Consider the following 19,618-nt stretch of genomic DNA (forward strand, 5'->3'; position numbering starts at 1 on the left):
GCATTGACGTGTTACATGTGATCAGGCTGCCGAGGCCTAGAGTTAGGGTTAAGGTTAATGTTAGGGTAGAGGCTTAGGGTTAGAGGGTTAGGGTTTGGGTTAGGGTTAATATTGGGAAGGATAAGGCCAACCAGAGTCAGGGTGGTCATTTCTATGTTACAGTCAGTAAATATTGCCCCAGAGTTAGCCTGACTGATTTGGGGTCTGGTGGTGATTAGTGCCCATGATAATTGCTGAGACTAGGAAGTTTTCACAGATTGCATGTCTGGGTGGCTTTTAAATGGAGCAGCCTCCTTTCTCCCCAGACCCAAGCCCTCTGCTCTCCTTTCTTTCTTTCTTTCTTTCTTTCTTTCTTTCTTTCTTTTGGGGGGGGGTCTCAACCTGGGCTCTGCTGAGCTAAAGCCTGGGACCTGAGGCTTGCTGTCCCCATTTCCAGTTCTTCCAGGAGCTTCTAGGAGGGTAAAGAAGTCTGAGGCCTCCCAGGGAAAGGGACAGGGATGGAGGTGAGAGGCAGCAATAAAGAAATTTCTGCATGTTCTAAAGAAAGTAGCCATAGTAGTTACAGCCTGTAATAGCAGAACTCTACAGGGCGACGCTAAGACTTGTCCCTCTCACACAGTGCCCTCGGCCACTGGGGTGGCTGGGTTCACCATCCATCCTTCCTTGGTTTGGGAAGGATCAAAGTCTGATGGAATTTTCTATACAATGCTTTTGAGGCTGAGACCCAGTCACTAAGAGATGAGGGTTTGGGAGCATGAAAGGTTACATTCTCTCCACAATAAAGCTCTGGCAGGAAGGCGAGAGTAGGGTTGGGCAGGAAGCACTCAGCCAGTGGAGCTCACTGGAAAATGTAGAAGGCAGCAGGAAGTAGGAACTGTATCCCTATACAGCCCAATTGGTAGAGGGCTACCCTGGCAAGTAGGAAGCTCTGGGTTCAACTTCCAGCACTAGATAATATATATTGAAGGCATCAGACAGGTAAGTTTAATTCCACCCATCTCCTTCCCTCTTTAAAGAATCACAGAGGATCTTCTGTGCCAACCGCAGGTGCTAGTTAGCCTGTTACCTAAGATGTCTTTTTCAGAAGAGACATAAGGAGGTAGAGAGTTGGGGGTAAGCTACGCTGGGGCTTAGACCCGAGTCTTCTGCTGCAAGGGAGTCCACTGGATTTCTGCTGCAAGGGAGTCCACTCCTTCTCTCTGGCTCCTCTTCTGCCCCAGTGCTCTGCCTACATACAGTAGGGTCAGGGTGAGGCAAGACCTCCTGTGCCTGGGCTGACTATTCCTAAGTGATGGTGTGTTTTCAGCATAAGGAACACAGCTGGGTGGTTGACATCAGCTATGTTGCCTCCAAGTACAGAGGAACAATAGCTTCAAAGGTCCATGTAGCAGGAGGAAAAACCAAAAGGAAACAGAATTCCAGGTATTCCATGTCCATTTTTGTCGTCCACCAGCCAGTAGGAACCCACTGGTGTGCGTCTCCTGCTTCCTCCAGTTTAACTCCCATAGTTTTGGCTTTTCTGTTGGAAACCTCTTTTTCCTAGAGTTACGTAGGACCGACTGAAATAAAAGAAAGTGAGCGTATTTTATGGGGTTCTTTATTTATATATAAGCAGACAAGTGGGGAGTTGCAAGACTTCCTTCAGGATCATAAATGGAAGCAAACTATTTTGAGAGCAAACAAAAGTCCCTCTAAATCACCTGTTTGAACAGCTGGCTTGGAGCTCGTGAATTGAAAAGCGTTTCAAGTTGAAACCTTTGAGGAAAAAGACTGAGCTGTTGTAAGATGGGCAGTGTCTGTGTCCCTAAAGTTTACACACGTCCAGTTAACAGAGAATGAAGCTGTTAAATACGCACCACTCCACAGGGCACAAGAGGAAGTCTGAACATTTGTTAAATTAAAAACCCAGGGTTGGGCCAGAGAATAAAAGTATCCAAAAGCTCAGGAACACCACTGGCACAGACAGAAGCCGCAGCAGAACCAGAGGCAGACAGAACAGCTCTGTAACCCACCCCTTTGTGTCATTCAGCCCTCACAGTGACAAACAAAAGCCTTGCAAGGTTGAAGAAAACAGTGAGATCTTCCTTTTCCTCGAATTTGCTATTAAATATGAACAGAGCTTACTATGGTGAGACAGGTCCCTTTGAACGTCTTTGTGTTCCCACGCTAAACCTAAACAGGTGTGAGAGTCATCTCCACTCTCCAAGTTTTCTGTCTTACATGGCACATGTAAGTGCTACACTGTAAATGGTACATGCAAGTACCTAGAGAGCACATTTTGTGTCTTAGAGGACATAAATATGTTACAGAGTCTTAGGCAAGGATGAGCAATATTTCTGCTGAGGATCGCAGCAGCCTGAGAGCCTAAAGGAAGCTCATTCCACCCGAACTGGCACTTGAGTGAGACGAGGCACATGTGTCACTGAGGAGCACACAGGGAGCATGTGACGAAACAGCAGGTTCCAGCACCAAATTCAGAGTCACCCGGAGGAAGGAGGTACGGCTGAGACACTGTGTGCTCAATATTCAATTCTGCTCCAGTAGAACATGGTGCCCAGGAGAACCCAGAACTAGAATTAAAATGGGGGGTGGGGGAAAAGGAAAGTAATTAAGACAGGATTTTTAAACCATCTACTTTACATAAAACAATGATGTCCTTCCTCCTCAGACTTAGGTGGCACAGGACTTCCGGTAGTAATTTAGGGGGCAGCAACCTTCAGGGCCAGATGCCGCTGTGTCCGTGCTGAGCCAGACCATTGCTTATAATCTGCCACCTAGAGCAATTTCCTCATTCTCCATGTGACTGCTTCACTTCCTACCTAGTCTCTCTCTGACTTCTCAAGTGCTCTTCTCATTTCTGTATGGAAATAGCTTTGGGGGAAATTCTTCTCTCCCATTGTCAAGGTTAGGAGTTCTCCAATGTGCTTCTGTTTCTAGTTAGAAACTGTTTGGATCATTTGTCTTTTACATTGTTACTTATTTTTGAGATTGGCTCTCACAGAGCCTAGTCTGACCTAGAGCTTGCTATGTAGCTGAGGATGACCTTGAACTTTTGACTCTTCTGCTTCCAGCTTCCAAGTGATGGCATGTTACGTGAGCACAACCATGCTTGGTTTGCTTACTGCTGGGATCTAATGTGGGGTTTTGGACATGCTAGGCAGGTGCTCCACCAACTGAGCTAGCCTCCAGCTACATGGGTCCCTTTTTCCTTCTAATCTTAAAACCTTTCCTTGCAAGGGACTTCCCTAATATCCTAAAGTGCTTGCCACCTTTGAGTGACTGCCTCTGAAGGCCACCACAGTCCCTAAGACCCCTCACTCTTGTATGGCGTTTCAGGCCTGCAAGTCTACTCTCAGGGGTCCTAGCCATGCCATGTTCCTTTCCTGAGTCCCAGTGTCTGTATCTATAAGACAAATTTCATATCTTCTCTTTCTATCTCAGATCTAGATTTCTGGGTGAGACAACGAAACAATAACTGGGCCTGCTAATTATGAAGACTTCAGTGTATCAGGCACATCTGTCTTCAAAGCACCGGGAAGCTAAGTAACTCACCCAAAGTCACAGAGCCCAGTGGACTTCAGAGTGTCGAGCCTTACAGGAGAGCCCCCCCACCCCCGTGAGCAGCAGTGAGATGGGATGTCTAGGGGGGTCTTCAAGGATGCTTTCTCGCAGGACAGACATGCCTAGTGCCCTGGAGAGGGTTTCTATCTGAAATGGTGTCTTATCCATAGCAGGGCCTCGACATCTTTAGCTCTTATCCCCTCTCTGCTGAATTTCAGAAGATTTAGAATTCGACATTTGTATACAGTGGGTTGGCAACGCTATGATACTCAAAAACCTTTAAACGTCCTAGAATTCCTAGTCACGTGGCACAAATAGACACTTCCCTGTTGTTGTTTAAATTGATTCAACTAATTAAATTGATTCCTGAGCCTTTACTATGTGTTATGCTCGGTACCGGGGATCAGAGAGCAGCGGGTCCCCTGCCTCTGACCGCATCAAATATGTCACAGGGAGGTCGCTTCACAACAGGGACGAACTCCTAAGAGGATCATAAAACACTTCCTGAAGGAACAGCTTTCTCTTTCTCCTTCATTTATATCCTCCCAGTCAGTACTTCCAAAGCCTAATAAAACACCCTTCAGGGGCCAATGTGGGCAAGAATATTTAAGTAAAAGGACTTCAGGGTTTTTTTTTTGTTGTTTTGTTTTGTTTGTTGTTGTTTTTTTTTAATTAAATATGGGCACTGGTGGTGCCAAAGCAGCATACGGTAAGATTGCAGTCTCAGGGAGAATGGGGCAGAGGCACTAAACCGCATTAGCGTTCATTGCGTTCTGCACTGCTGCCTTTGTGGGGAAAGAAGGAAGCAGGAAGTTTTATCTGGGATCATCTTCCATGGACAAACAAGCTACTGGTTGATTTGACCTTTGAGTGTACATCTTTTTAATATCTCTATGATAAAAATACAGTAAATCCCATGGCACACTGAAATATAGTTGGCCAGAAGGAAAGCATGTAGGCAATCAGTTATTCACTGGCCTAACTTTTTTTCCCTTGAAACATCACTTTTATTTGAAATGAATGAAAAGCCAAGGAGAGAAGCTACGGTTGTGGCTATTCAGACAGATGCTTTCTACAAAATTAGTCTATTACCTCAAGGAAAACACTTGACTAGTATACAGTAATAGATCTGTGTTTTCAAGCAAAGAAATCAGATCTCTGGGAAATCAATATGCTGCTACGGGATTGACCGGCTCCTATTGTTTGAGACCTTTTCCAGCGTGACAGTACTAATGAACGTGATCTTTTGGTGCCACCTAAAGACAAGTGCTGTGAAACAATGAGCCAGCACTTCTGCAAAGAGCCGGCTCAGCATGTTACAGACGCAGGTATAAATCAAAGCAAAGTGTGAAAGGCTCTTCCTTAACCTGGTTTCAGATTCTGTATTGCAACCAACCTTGAAGAAGCGAGTATCACTGGGCACAGTTTCAAAGGGATGCTCACAATATCCACCTTCAGATCAGGCTACCAAAACATCCCTGCTTTTTTTTTAACCACACACTATCATGAAGGATCTTTCTTCCAGTCCTTCAATGCTGGCGACATGCTAGCACAGACTGAATGAAGGTGCACGTGTGAGAGTCCTGGCTTCTTTCACCACACCAGACTTAGAATTGGAAAAACTGTGCAAAGCAAGACTGCTTCATGAATTTTTCATTTTGTAAAATAGTTATTGTTTGCCTACTAATATTAATTGTTTAGGTGAACTTGTAATTGGCTTATTATTTTATTTTAAAACAAATTTATATATATTTAATTTTTCAGCTATTATACTTAGTGGAAGTAAAATATCAATAGACAGGGCACATAGAAAAATTTTTTTAATCCTTAATGTATTTCAAGGTGTTCAAGAGTAACTGAAATCTGAAAAGTTTGGTGTTGTTTCCCTAAAGCTTCTCAGTTGTGACAGAAATTTAGAACCATCTGGAAAAATGACCAAAACAAAACAAACACAAACAAAGTAAAACAAAGTGCCCAGGCCCAGCCTTAGGATCAACTGAAGGACCATAGGATGATGCACATAAGTTCTGCCTTGTCCAGGAGGTTTGAGGGTGCAGCCAGAGCTCTGATGTCATTGTATGTGCCTCACAGAGAGGCTACAGGGAGTGAGTGATGAGACCTTGGCAGGAGCCAGGCAGACTGACTTTGGGGCAAGAGAGGTGGCAGAGTGGGCCTTGAAATCCAGTTGCAGGGTGTGACTGAGACGCAGAGCACATCTGGAGCTCACTAAGCAGCCTAGGTGAAAGCATCTGGGGCACCCAAAAGAAGGATTTACTCAGGAGGGCACATCCTACACCTCAAGGGAAACCACTGTCCTTGGTCTGGTGCTGGAAGTTTCCTGACTCATTTAGCTGCAAGATGTGTTTGCCAGACTTTTTAGGGGTGGCTGAAAGAGCCGGGGGCCTTCTCAAAGCCTCTCTGCATTGTCCCTTTCTGAAGTAACGTGTACTGAGGGTACTCACAGTCCAGCAGAGGATGGCGAATCCAAACCAGGCAACTCCCCAGGCATGCCGATCCATTGGTCCGGAGATCAGCTCATAGCAGCCCTGCGAAGGCAGTATGAGCTACATTAACATGGAGACTCCAGAGCAGAGATAAGAACTGGGTTGGAAAGCAGATGCCCACTGGATCAAGGGCCTCCAGAGACCAGCTGACAACTATGTAAGGCGAGAGTTGCCATTTGAGTGACTCTATCGTAATCTATGGATCACAGGAAATGCAGAATCCGGAAGATTCCATGCACCAAAAGGTCCAGAGGCAAGTGTGCTAGATTTGCTTGCAAATTTCAACACCTATCTTGGTTGACCATGAGTTTCAGGCTCCACCCAGTGGCTACCGGTATGTGCTTGATGGTCTGTCTCCCACGATCCTCCCATTCCTAAGACACAAATGCTCTGTTTCCCCCAGCCCCCAAAACCTTGGTATTTCCCCCATTTACTCTTTTACATTGCAGGATGCCCAAATAAAAACTCCTGGCATTTTCCTTAATTTCTTTACCCAGTATTCAACACTTAAGCAAATCCTTTAGGAGCTATTTAAAAGTATATCACAAACACAAACATTGCCGAGTTGGTGCCTGCACCACCTTGGCCCCTCCTTCACTTAAAGGATAAAGAAAACCATGAATAGGCCTCCTCCTGTGGTACTGATTCGGTTAGTCAGGGCACAGGGCCTAGCATAGCTGACTCCACTCACTAGAGCTAGGTTTATGCATCCCTTCCGGGCATCTGGCAATCATTCTGGAGGCTGGCCTCCTTGATGCTCCTCAAAAATGCTAAGGATGCCGCGGTCCTAGCATGAGCTGCTTTCTCTGCTCAGAAGTGTACCCTAACACTCCAGTTCCCCATCTCTGCACATAATTTCAGAACTCTGCTGACATCATCTCAACAAAGGCTTTCTGGACAGCCAGAGAAAAAAAACCGCTTTCTTTCTTTTTTTCCTTTTTTCTTTTAATTGTACTCCATTTACAAACCCTGCTTTATTTCTGCTCCTGGCACTTACCAACTACCTGGAATTTGACTGTGTATTTGTGTGCAGTGTTGTTATTATTTGTCATCTGTTGGGGGTTGGTCTGCTGTTATGCAGTTCTTAAATACTAGCCCCCAAAATCTAGTTATAACCCAGATGAACACTTGCTCACGTATACCAAGTGATGTTGTGTAAACTTTGCTCACCCGTATTCTCTGGCTGGCTAAATAATGTAGCTGACAGCCTATAGCTGGGCAGAAAAGAGGTAGGCGGAGGTTAGGTTCCTGGGCTTGGGGTCAGATGGGGACAGAGGAGAGGAAGCTGGAGAGAAGGAAGTTGCCATGGGGCGGTACGGAGCATGAGCACGTGGCCATGTGGCCTGGCCTGATGGAACAGAAGCAGCAAAGGCAGGACCAGTTATGGCAAGTAACTTGAGGTGTGTAGCTGGGAAATATCAAAATAGCTTAGAGAGTTGATACCTGCCCAGTAATGGTGCTTTAAAGCTTTTTATAAATCTAAAAGGTTTATGTGTCTTTTACTTGGGAACCCAAATAGATATTTAGGAGCAAAGTGTGTGTGGGGGGGGCAGAGGGAACCCCCTGAAAAATATTACTGCTATAGTAATCTATAATAGAATGCAACCTCCACAGGGGGAGAGGTTTCCTCTTGTTAATTGTTGGATTCCAGAACCTAGAATGAGTGCCTGGCGTATAGTAGGTACCTAATAATAATTACAGAATGATAGCTTGCCATCCGGCATCCAGGAAGCTCAAGCAAGAGGATTATAAGTTCAGAGCCAGCCTGAGCTACTTCATAGTCGGCTTAAGGCCGTTCAGGGCTACATAATGAGTTCAGAGCTAGCCTGAGCTACAGAATGATATTCTATCTTAAACAAATGACTGAATGAATAGACAAGCAAGCAAATAAACAAAAGCAGACTTAATGAAGGATGTTAAGTAAGGATTGCTATCCCCACTTGGATACACAGAACACTCCCATCCTCTTGAAAATCTTGGCGGAAGTCATTAATCTAATACTATACGTACGGGCCAGTTTGTGCTGCTCCTGGGTACTGAGTTGGGCACTTAGCTGGGGCAAGACAGAAAGGGCTTTTGTCTTTGTGGGACTCCCGGTCAAAATTCCTAGCTTTCATCTCATTAGTGAGATTCCAGGATGCTAATCACTTTATTGGGACTTTACTCTCTGAGTATATATTAATATTCTAGAGGTAAAGTCAACATCAGGATTTGAATGTGCTTGCATGTAGCATTTTCAAGGCCGATGAAGCCTCTCTGTGTGTGTGTGTGTGTGTGTGTGTGTGTGTGTGTGTGTGTGTGTGTGTGTGTGTGTGTGTGTAGGTTTCCTAGTTTTGTTAGTTTGGACAGTTGTAGCCACACTACCCAGTGTTGTAGGTGTTGAAAAGCTTTAACACGGTTATGAGAAGGGGAGTCATTCCCTCCTCAGTCACTTATCCCCCCACGCAGCATTTATTGAGCGTCCAGCCTGTGCTAAGCATTGTGCCAAGTACTGAAGACATAGAAACCGAGTGATGCAGTCCTAAAGGGAGCTCATAGAAGTTTATAGGCAAGGTAAGTGCAAAAACAACAGCAGAGAATAGCAGGTATCAGGGTGGACTTTACTGCTCTGTAGCAAAGGATTGTTGGAGTGGAACTAGTAGCGCTTATATGTCAGAAAGTGGGTCTGTGTGGCAATCTCGGGGACGGAGCTAGGCAGAGTCAGAAAGACAGATAGCTCTGCTCATGTTCACGGTGGAGAGTGAGTAAGATTGAGGATGGGAGGGCAAAGGGAAAAAGGGACAGAGGAAGAAATGTCAGGACTTGGGGACTTGGCTGAAGAGTGGGGCTAAGTGGTGATGGTTTACGCATGTGATTCAGCTGGCTGGTCGTGGAGACGAAGGCAGATGGGGAGAAAGGAAGGTGTCAAGCTGGGTGTGGAGGTCCCAAGACAGTCAAAAGAGAAAGAATAAATTCGTGTTTCTTCTTCAAACTCACTTATGTAAACTTGAGCAAGTGGTTTTAGTTGATTTCCACGGCTGGAGTGTTATGGTAGGGGGACAACAAAGTTATGCCATAATTGGAAGGAAGGCGGGCATCCTCTCTGTCCCTTTTGGGGAGAAGATGCTGCTTGTACCCGACTATAATTCAGTAAAAGCTGGCTTACATGAGCCACTTCTAGCATGGAAATGCTGAAAACATTTTATGAGAAGTTCAAGTGATTAGTCGCATTTTATACTGATTATAGGCAGCAAATTTAATTTGATTACTGATCAGAACAATGCCACAACAAGGTTGCTAGAAAGCTCAGCGAGGCTTGCTCTGGACAGTGCTACAAAATCATCTGTATCACTGCCATATCCTTTGTGAATTAATGCATCCCGTTGTAGTCCAGGTACCCCACCAGGGGTAACAGTGGTATCTCTCACTCCGAATGTGTGGTTTGTAGCATTTACCACTGTGGGGAAGAGCCTTGCTGCCTCTCGATTATTTGACAAACTGACATAGTGCTGAGCTTCCTCCTGACTATTGCTTCCAAAGCATGTTTGAGCATTTCAGTGTGCTGTGTCAGCAGATGCTGCCTATAAGGGCGTAAGAGGGCTCACCAAGACTTTGGGGGCCTATTTCCAAGCCTTGGCTCATGCGGCATCTATGCTCTGAAGCTACGTGGTTTGGGGTTAAAGCCTGACAGCCATTTACTAGTTGTGTGAGTTTGGGCAAGGCCCCAGTTAGCATCTCTTGCTCCATTCCTCACGGACAGACTACAGAGCATAGCCAACACCTGTACAGTCCGCGGGCCACACCCGACACAACAGCTGGCACTCAGGAAGACTCCGTAAATGTTTCATGAGCTTCATCAGCTCAGAAGTACTCTCTGCTAGACCCAAATGTATGTGAATCATCTTCAGCCCAAATCACCAATCTAATATTACTTGACACGGCCCTTCATGCCCTCTGACCTCAGCAGTCGCCAGAGTTTTGGAACTGAGTATTCTTTTTGTTATCATCCCTTCCAACTTACATTTTGCAAGCCTTCCTCTAATGCAAATATTTCTCGGAAAAACTAATTCTAAACAGGGCGCAGATCGTCTTCGTTTGTGCAGGAGTTGGTTTGTGCTACGGAAATCCTCGGGTCCCAGTGGGTTTTACTAAAAATTTGTAAAAATTCTAAATGAGCCCTCCCAGTTGAAAACAGAAAAGGAAGCAGATAACGCGAGGTTTAGAGGAAACGTGCAGAGTTCCTCACGGACAGTACTCACAGCTGATGAATTATTTTCTTCCTAAGGAGCAGAGGCACTTCCGGCTAGGTCTTCGGAGGGAGTGGACTCACCTGACTGTGGTAAAAGCCCGGCACTCCAAGTTTGCAAGCATCCAGGTTGAGAGGCTCTTTAAGCTTGTCCATGACGCAGCATTGCCGAGGCCACGGATAGTCAGCGTCGTTATTCTCCACCCGGAAGGCAGAGGTGTATTTCTGCCAGTCTGAGGGACCGTTTACACCACAGCAGTGGTCCTGCCAAGGGATAAGAGACACAAAGTTAGCAGGGCAGTGGTGGTGCATGCCTTTAATCCCAGCACTCGGGACGTAGAGGCAGGCAGATCTCTGTGAGTTCAAGGCCAGCCTGGTCTACAGAGTGAGTCCAGGACAGCCGGGGCTACACAGAGAAACCCTGTCTCCAAACACAAAAACAAGGGAGAAAGAGAGAGAAAGTTATCTTTATGCTTCATACCAAAACCATCAATGTCATAATGAAAGCATAACATATCTTACATACTAAACTATTTCCAAATTGGAGCTCAAGGAGTTTCTAATGTTCCAAAGTGTTTTTATGTTTATGACTTCACCAGCCATTAATGGGTACATCATTATAAGGCTGTAAGGCAGTGGTTCTCAATCTGTGGGTCGCGACCCTTTCAGGGAGGTTGTCAAATGACCCTTTTAGTAGTTACATATCAGATACCCTGCACATCAGATATTTATATTACAATTCATAATAGTGGCAAATTATAGTTTTGAAGTAGTGACAAAAATAATTTCATGGTTAGGGGAAGTCACTACAACATGAGGGACTGTGTTAAAGAAAGGATCACAGCATTAAGAAGGCTGAGAACCACTGCTCTAAGGCTTATTTCCTTTGATGTAAATTTGAAATGAGCACATACCTACCTTATAGAGTTTTGGGGATGATCAGTATTGTTAATATAGATAATGAACTTGGCACAGCACCTAGCTCATAGTAAACTCCTAATATGCATTATTATTTTTAATATTTATAGCAAGATACATTAACAAGAGACATGTATACTTATTTAAAATCATAAAGTAAAAAGTTTTAGAGGCAAAACTTATTAGTAGTTATTCTTGCTTTTCTTTTCTGTATCTATAACATTTTCCTAGGGGAAAGTAAACTGCAAAAGCATTTCAGACCTGGTGGCACACGGCTGCCCCTCCACATAGGAAGAGGAAGGGTCACCAGTCACTCAGCCGATACCCTGATTCTCTGGACACAACTGAAGAGAGACACTGTGAAGTTCATACTGCATTCTTCCCTTATCAAAAATTCTGATAAAACGTTTCAGGGAGGAAAGAACAAATTATAGGACTCTCTTTCTTAACTTTTAGAATAAATACAACCAAGCAAAGCTAATCATCTTGAAATGATGTGCACTTTTGCCATTTAGAATCATTCTGTGGTGGGCATGTGGAGTGGAGGCCGGAGCTTGATGTCGAGTGTCATTCTCAATCTCTCCACTTTGTCTTCTGAGGCAAGGTCTCCCACTGAACCTGGAGCTCAGCAGTGAGCCTCAGGCACCGCCCTCTCTACCTCTTCAGCACTGAGATTATGGACACACATCTCCACATCCAGTGTTTTATATAGAGGGGGTACGAACTGTGCAGCACGTGTTTGATGCACTGAGCCATCTCTCCAGCCCCTGGTTCTGTGCCCATCTCTCCAGGCCCTCATCCATGTTTTAATCTGTGCATTCTAGGGGAAATGAGTTAATAATGACAGGAGCATGACCACGGAGGTTGGCAGGGTGGACGGCATTGGTAACTGTGGTACCTGTCATGTAAGGAGAGCATTGGGTCAGAAGCCAATTGTAGTTGGATAAAAGCAGCTGGGAAGTGTAAAGATAAAAAGAGCAGGTACAGGCTTCTCTTCTGAGATTTGCCATGAATCAGAACACTAATGGGACAGAATAATGAGTGAACATTAGGCAAGAGTTCTTGAAGATGTTCTTGTTGGCTGAAGACTCAGAGAAGAGGAGGCTGAAGGAAAGGAGTGGAACCCAGAACGACCTGGATATGGACGGGCCGACTTGCACTAAAGAAGAAACCTGCCTGTAGATAAACGTGGACGGGCAGCTTTGCTGGGAGAGAGAAGAAATGGATTCCATCTGCTTGCTTCTATATTCTTAAGGCATGAGGTGCAGCCATGACTGAGGCTGAGGGTGGGAAGGAATTTTGCACAGGTGAAAAGGGGGAAGTCCGTGCTACAGTGACAAAGCAGATTTCTTGGAAGGAAGCAGAGTGCTCATTTGAGCTTTACAGTCATACATTTGAATTAGCCTCACTGGGGGACTTTCCCTGGCAATATTAGGGGAGGGGTGGACAAAAATGGTATTAACCTCCATTGGGACCGTGTAGGAAAGACCGACAAAAACAGACTCACAACAGAGTAAAGGAGCCAATAGAGAGTGACGAATAAAAAGACTGAGCGGGAAAGGGGCTTAGGAAATGAAAACTGGAGGTTTGCAGGTCCTACTGGGATAAAATCATGAATTGAGGATATTAGGGCAGATGAAAGAAATTATAGAAGGTCGTCAGAAAGTGGTGGCACACTGGTGATGACCTACTGGCTGTGGACATGGGAAAAGGTGGCTGAGGTAAGGGAAGAGGTCTGTGGGATGCAGGAAGACAAGGAGTTGAGAAAGCAGATGTTGTCTGAGCCCCAGCATGTTTTTCGAAGCCTCGTTCAGGACGGGATGATGGGGACGTGGATGGCAAGGGCACAGCTGGTGATACTGAAGTCCCCGGGGAAGGTGGGGGAGCAACGGTGTGGCGTGTGGTTGATAAGTTACTACAGTAAAGAGATTGTAGGCTGATGGCATGAACGTCAAGGCTTTGAACAAGCAGGGAACCAAAGGAAGAGATGTATAGAAGACAAGCAGACGAGGGAGGGAACCTGGCCAATTTCTAGGTCCTATGGCACACGAAAGTGGGAGGGCAGGCAGGGGACTCTAGGAAGCAGCCAGGTTTTTAGTGAAACAGGTGTAAAGAGAGCATTAAAAGGAGTAGAGTAGATGGAAAGCTCTGTGTGTGTGTGTGTATGTGTGTGTGTATGTGTAAAGAGAGTGTGTGTATGTGTATGTAAGAAAGAAATTGTGTAAGTGTGTATACGTGAGTGTTTGTATGTGTATGTATGTGTAAGAATGTGTGAATGTGTGTGAGAGTGTGTGAGAGCATGTATGTGTGTGAGAGAGTGTGAGTGTGTGTATGTGAGTGTGTTTATGGGTGTGTGAGTGTGAGAGTGTGTATTAAAGAGTATGAGTGTGTGTATGTGAGTGTGTATATGTGTGTGTGTGAGAGAGTATGTAAGAGTGTGTTTTAGAGAGTATGAGTATGAGTGTGAGAGTTTGCGAATGTGTGTGTGTGTGTGCACATGAGAGTGCGTGACAGTGTGTGTTAGAGAGTGTGAGTGTGAGTGTGTGTATGTGTGCACATGAGAGTGCGTGACAGTGTGTGTTAGAGAGTGTGAGTGTGAGTGTGTGTATGTGAGAGAATGTGTGAGAGTGTGTTAGAGAGTATGAGTGTGAGAGTTTGCGAGTGTGTGTGTATGTGAGTGTGAGAGTTTGTGAGTGTGTGTGTGTGAGTGTGAGAGTTTGTGAGTGTGTGTGTGTGTGTGGTGGGGCCAGTGGAGAGTTGGCTTATATTAGAGGTTATACACAAAACATGGGGTGACACTCTGCAAAACTCAGGCTTCTGATGGTATTTGGGATAAGTGTGGCCATATGGTATGATGGCTACTTAAAACTGAGTGATTAAATCAAATCATATCTCCTGGTATTTAGCAGAATTCTTCGTAGTAGCTATAAAAAAGTGAGAGGGGTTTATATCACCGTTTGAATTCACTAATCCAAAGCTCTTTAATGTACATTGTATATGGCAGGCTAATCAGCATTATAGCTTGACATAAAATATGGATCCAGAGGCTTTACTGAGTCATACGCCTACCATTCCCCCATCCTCACCCTCACCAGTAGACGAGAGCCATTGCTGACCTGGCCTGGAACAAGTCTCTTCCTGGAGGAAGACTCTGGAGGCCCTGACCTCACTTTCACCCACATTCAGGCGGTTACCCATCCAGATGTGCAGCGGGTCGCCCCAGGACCGCACACCTTACCTGGAGCATGAGCCTATCCCAGGTCTTGGTAACACCGTTATTTTTCCACTCGTCGTCATTGGTTGGCGGGCTGTTGTTTTGATACCTCACCAGCATCTGCTTCAGGAAGAGGTTGGTTGTGAACTGCAGGGGTGGGGATGATACAAGAGGGAGACTCAGCACACCTGCTCCCGAGAAAGGCAAAGTCTTCTGTAGAGCCCGTTGCCTAGGACTCTGAATACTTAACACTCTTGGAGGGAAGCTAGGGGCACCACACTCATTTGGTTGGAGCTGATCTGAGAAGTCACTGTCTGGCCAGGGTAGAGAGATGCTTTAAGATGAACCAGATTAGGGAAACAGTGAGGAATAGGAAGAGAAAAATTCTGAATTGTGTCTCCCACAAGGCTGAACACTCAGAAAGGCCAAGGTATGGATGAGCAATGACCAATACCAGGATCAAGGCTCAAAGCGTGCCAGTTGCTACAGCATCAGTACTATTGGGTTTTTGTGTTTTGTTTTTTAGTTTTCCTGAGGCAGGGTTTCTATTGTAGTCCTGGCTGTCCTGGACTCGCTCTGTAAACCAGGCTGGCCTGGAACTCACAGCGATCCGCTTGCCTCTGCCTCCAGAGGGCTGGCATTAGAGGCATGTGCCACCACGCCCGGCTTGCTATCGTCACTTTTGCTCTGTGCATTTGGGGCTATACTCACGAAGTCTCGTTGTGTCGCTGCTGTGATACAAGATGCCACTTCAAAACCATACACTATAAACATCATGATGAAGTACTGGGAAGGAAACAGAGCAGGGAGTTATAACAGAGACCTCACCAAATGATTGCTGTGGGTCTTAAGCACACTCATCTAAATGCGATAATACAGGCAGTCGTGTAGTACAAACTCGGTTTGATCGTCTGGGTCGAATGGGGCTTTTGCTAGGAAATTGGACCGAGGTGGGGTGTGGGTCAACTCAGCTCTCTGCTTATCTTTAGAAGAAATGGCCTTTCAACTCAAGAGTTTTTTCAGCCAGCATCCTGAATTTCATTAATATAAACAGTGAAGGAATGTGTGGGTGTTTCAGAGTTTTTGCGTACACGCGCATGCCCAGTGGCTGGCAAGATAGGCTTAGTGCGTCATACACGACACCGAGCGCCGTAAATCCTTTTTTTTTTTTTCCTTGGATGGCTGAAAATATAGAACCACTGAGGCCAGGAAAAGATGACAGAACACGATTAATGCCTTCTGTCTTTCCTGGCCGGGCTCATCAGTAAAGAGCAGGCAGCCTTCCGGGCACAGCGACGCACTGGTGGTCTCCTGTCACACACCCATGTTCTAGTGATGCCAGCTCAGGCGAGGAGAGCAGAGCTCTATGCGGGCTGCGCCTGCGGTGTGCGCCTGTAGGAGCACAGGATGGAAGCCGCTGTGTGTGTGTAAACAGCTCCGCACAGCCCTGCCTCTAGTGTCTGGATGAAAAAGAGCCGAACAGTAGAGGCCTCTCAGTGTGAGAGCCTGTGAGAGCCTCTGCCTTGCACACTTTTGTACCTGCATTATCGCTCCGAAGGTCCTTTCTGGGAAGAAGGGCTGTAGGAGTCAGTCAGAGAGGTTGTCCTCCCTCTTTGTGGGTGTTTGTGGGTTCAAAGGTCAGGGTCCTTTGCTGTTTTCACTGTCTGGCCACAAAAAACATCCCCCTCCTTAAAAAAAGAAACTCAAACAACTCTCACCCACCTCTGTGAAAAAAATCAGGAAAGAGAGCCTTCAGAGTCTCCAATAACACTCCTGGTGTTGGCTACTGCCTTGCTTCCTGTCAAGACTTTGGTGGCTCCCTTACAGTACCTAAGACCCTTTAGGATTAGGCCAGAAAGGAGGCACTGGGACAGGCATGTCTCCTCCCGCTTCATAGAGAGGGCTTTCTCCCTCAGCTCAATTCTCCTGCTGTGTCAGGCACAAAGGGCTGGTGTAGAAGCCTGGGTGCATGAAGTGGACTGAATGCTGTCTTCAGGAAGATCTCTCCTTCTCTCTTTCCTCCCTGCATTCCTTTCCCTACTCTGTCAGAGTCAGTGCATTTCACCCTGGAACTAACTCACCCTGAGAAGTAAACATTCTGCATTCCCGGGTACTAGGGCAATGGTTACCTCAGAGAAGTGAACCAACAAGCCCCATTCAGTGGCTGGGCTGCTTCTGTAGATGTGGGAGTCAGGGGTAGGGAGGGGTGTGGGGGTGGGTGTGTATGTGCATGTAATTATAACAGCGTAAGGTTGTCCTGAGGGCACGGGAGCAGAAGGCAGAGGTCTAGGCCCCAGTAAGATTTTCCTCAGTGCCGCCAACAGTTCATTTTCGTCTGCTTGAGACCACAGACTAGTGCGAATGGGCTACTTACCATGGTGCTGTTTGGGGGTCTTCTAGGGTTCCTGTACTGCAGAGTAAATGACAGTGTGGGAAGGGCAGGCCATCGCACGACACCCATTGGCCTTGACCTCGAAAGTCTTAAAACAGGGTCCTGTTTGCTTTGCATTCATGTCTGCCTCATATTTTGTATCTTAACACATTGACTGTTAAAACTAAATCAAAGGGGGAAAAATCTAACAAAATAGTCCCCACAGTGTCTTTCCTCATGTTCTTATGATTCCTGGCTGTGACTGTTGGGCACGTGCAGATAGCAGCTGGAGATGCACCCATGTGAACAGGGCCAATGGACCACACACAGGCATCTCCATTTTCACTTCTTTTCACTAAAGCCTGACATGCAATCATGAAGGGCATCTGTACTTCCTGCATAGATGACTGTGCCACAGGGAATCTTGCCCCCAGCCCCATCCTTTTCCACTCATCAAGAATTCTTCTTCCACTTAGCGTACTCAAAACCAACGCTCTGTACTTGACGGAGAAGAAACAGTTCGCCAAAATGGGCCCAGGCAAGCCACCACAGAGAATTTGTTAGTTGTTACAGTTTTGAGAAAGGGTCTCTTGCAGTGCAGGCTGGTCTTGAACTTGCTGCACATCCAAGGACTACCTTGAATTCTATCCTGCCTTTACCTACAGAGTGTTAGGACTGTAGACACGCACCACCACTCCCAGATAATATGGCGCCAGGGACCGGATCCAAGACTTCACGTACGCTAGGCAGGCACTATCAACTAAGCGTCACCTCCAGTTCATAGAGCGCTGTAAGGTCTTACCGCCAAGAGAATTTTCCTGTTTGACTTCATGATCCCTACTATGGCTAGAACGGCCAAGCAGAAGAGGCAGATGCCCACAAACATGCCTATCCAAGCTGCCCCAAAGATGTCATCGTTGTTGGTGGCTTCAAGCAGTGGATAGAGACTGTGTTGGTCGGATACAAAGAAGATACACTCCGCAGTCAGGGCGATGCCACACATCTGGAAACAGTACAACAGTGGGTCCGTCAGGCTGGTGGCCAAGAGCACAGCACTGGGAAAGGGGCGGGGGGCAGGGTCGGCTCTAGAGGTGTGTCCCTTCCTTTACAAGGCTTTAAGCGATGAATTCCCCCATTGCCAGGAAATCCAACAGCTGTTTTTATCTTACTTCCTGCTTTCACATACCCTCTGCCTTTAATGCAGTCTTCTACATATAGCTTTGTCTGTTTGCTATTTGGGGAGAAAAATTAGGTAACTTCAGACCATCCATATAGCTCCTGGAATATGACCCACTCAGACAGTGCCTTATTGTAGTAAAGTTTTCCCCCTATCTTATCCCATTCAAAACGTTCCTGGGTTGTCCTTGTCCTGGCCATTGTCACCGTGGCTCTGAAGTCTTAGTAACTGTCTTCTCGGTGCTCATATTCTGTGGACGAAGAATCCATGGCCCTGAATGGTGATGACTTTTCCGTGGCCACACAGAGACAGAGGCAGAACTGAGCCAAGGACCACCTCTTGTGACTCCTTGACTAATGCTCTTCCCTTATCCTCTTCTTACACAACTCGGTCTCTGAGCCACACCCACAGCTTTCGCAGAAGAACATCTGTCCCAGCACCTTCAATAACACAGTCCCCAAGTCGAACCAAGGTGAAACTGGGCAGAAGCATAAGTGAGTGTGTAGCAGGCGTGTTTGGACACCGACCACGGCGACCATGACTCTTATATTCATTATCTATTAAACATTGGAAAGAAAATCATCTATTTTAATGCTGACCACAGTGTTCTGTCAGAGTAGGTAATTATACGTGACTAATGTAAGATTCTAGCTAGTATATTTACCTACCACATTTCTTAAAATGAAGGCACTATAAAGGGGAACAGTAATTGTAACATTTTCTTAAACATTTACTTTTGTCGGGTGTGGTGGCACATGCCTCTAATCCCAGCACTAGGGAGGCAGAAGCAGGTAGATCGCTGTGAGTTTGAGGCCAGCCTGGTCTACAAAGTAAGTCTAGGACAGCCAAGGCCACACAGAGACACCCTGTCTTGAAAAACCAAAAAATAAAAAATAAGATAAAAACAAACATTCGCTTTTAGTTAATTTAAAGATTATGCTCACAAGAAGAACACACTTCTTTGAAAAATTCTCATGACTTACACCAACAATCACGTGTCCAAAAATCAGCAGGCCCTGGAAGCAACGAACAGTGGAATCATCTTTGGCCATCTTCAGGATTTCCCACAAGCTGAGGACACAGTTAAGAGGGTTACAATTTGATGGGAGCAGATAGCAAATACTGCTTCAGTTTCAGTCAGCAAATTGTGGCATCACCTGTTTCCCTTTTTAAAATTTTTTAAAATCCAAATCAAGATCTTGAGAGCTTTTAGTAACGGAAGTCAGCCATCACAGGAGTTTTTCTAAAGAATTAAATAAAGACTTCCAGAGTTTGTTTAGTGTCCTCCAGGAACTCCTTAGGGTATGAAGGACACCAGAGCCATCCTTTTGAGAGAGGCACTAAGGTCCTTTAAGATCACCAAGGGCACAATGAGCAGACCTGTTATGGTGAAGGCCAGGCTGACACACATTGAGAGTCCCTGGTATTGCCTCTGCCAACCTTGGACAAGGCCATCTAGACTTGGGGTGGGAGGTGGGGCGCATCTTTGGTCTGTAGGACTCCACGGCCCACACTCTTCCTTGCAGCCTACATGGCTCCTAGAGACTATTTATACAGTTGATGCCAGATGCAACTAAACATTGCCTCCTTGCAGATTCTCTGGAAGGAGTACAAGGTTAAGTGTTTGGGTCAATCGTTTTGGCTCCTG

The 19,618-nt window shown here is 45.9% G+C and overlaps 1 protein-coding gene across 1 annotated transcript in view; it reads right to left on the bottom strand.

The window, feature by feature from the left end:
• Positions 1-2,088: 2,088 nt before the first annotated feature.
• Positions 2,089-19,618, bottom strand: part of Upk1b (uroplakin 1B) — a 29,867-nt gene continuing 12,337 nt past the window's right edge. Inside the window, exons 2-8 of the mRNA XM_051149918.1 lie at positions 18,954-19,041; positions 17,596-17,796; positions 15,134-15,208; positions 14,447-14,569; positions 10,375-10,554; positions 6,024-6,107; positions 2,089-2,570 (exon numbers count right to left, since the gene is read on the bottom strand). Of these exons, the coding sequence (XP_051005875.1) occupies positions 2,520-2,570; positions 6,024-6,107; positions 10,375-10,554; positions 14,447-14,569; positions 15,134-15,208; positions 17,596-17,796; positions 18,954-19,022 (783 nt within the window). The 5' untranslated portion in view covers positions 19,023-19,041 and the 3' untranslated portion in view covers positions 2,089-2,519. The remainder of the gene's footprint in view (positions 2,571-6,023; positions 6,108-10,374; positions 10,555-14,446; positions 14,570-15,133; positions 15,209-17,595; positions 17,797-18,953; positions 19,042-19,618) is intronic.

This window comes from Acomys russatus, chromosome 8, assembly GCF_903995435.1.
Source record: "Acomys russatus chromosome 8, mAcoRus1.1, whole genome shotgun sequence".
Lineage (NCBI taxonomy): Eukaryota > Metazoa > Chordata > Mammalia > Rodentia > Muridae > Acomys > Acomys russatus.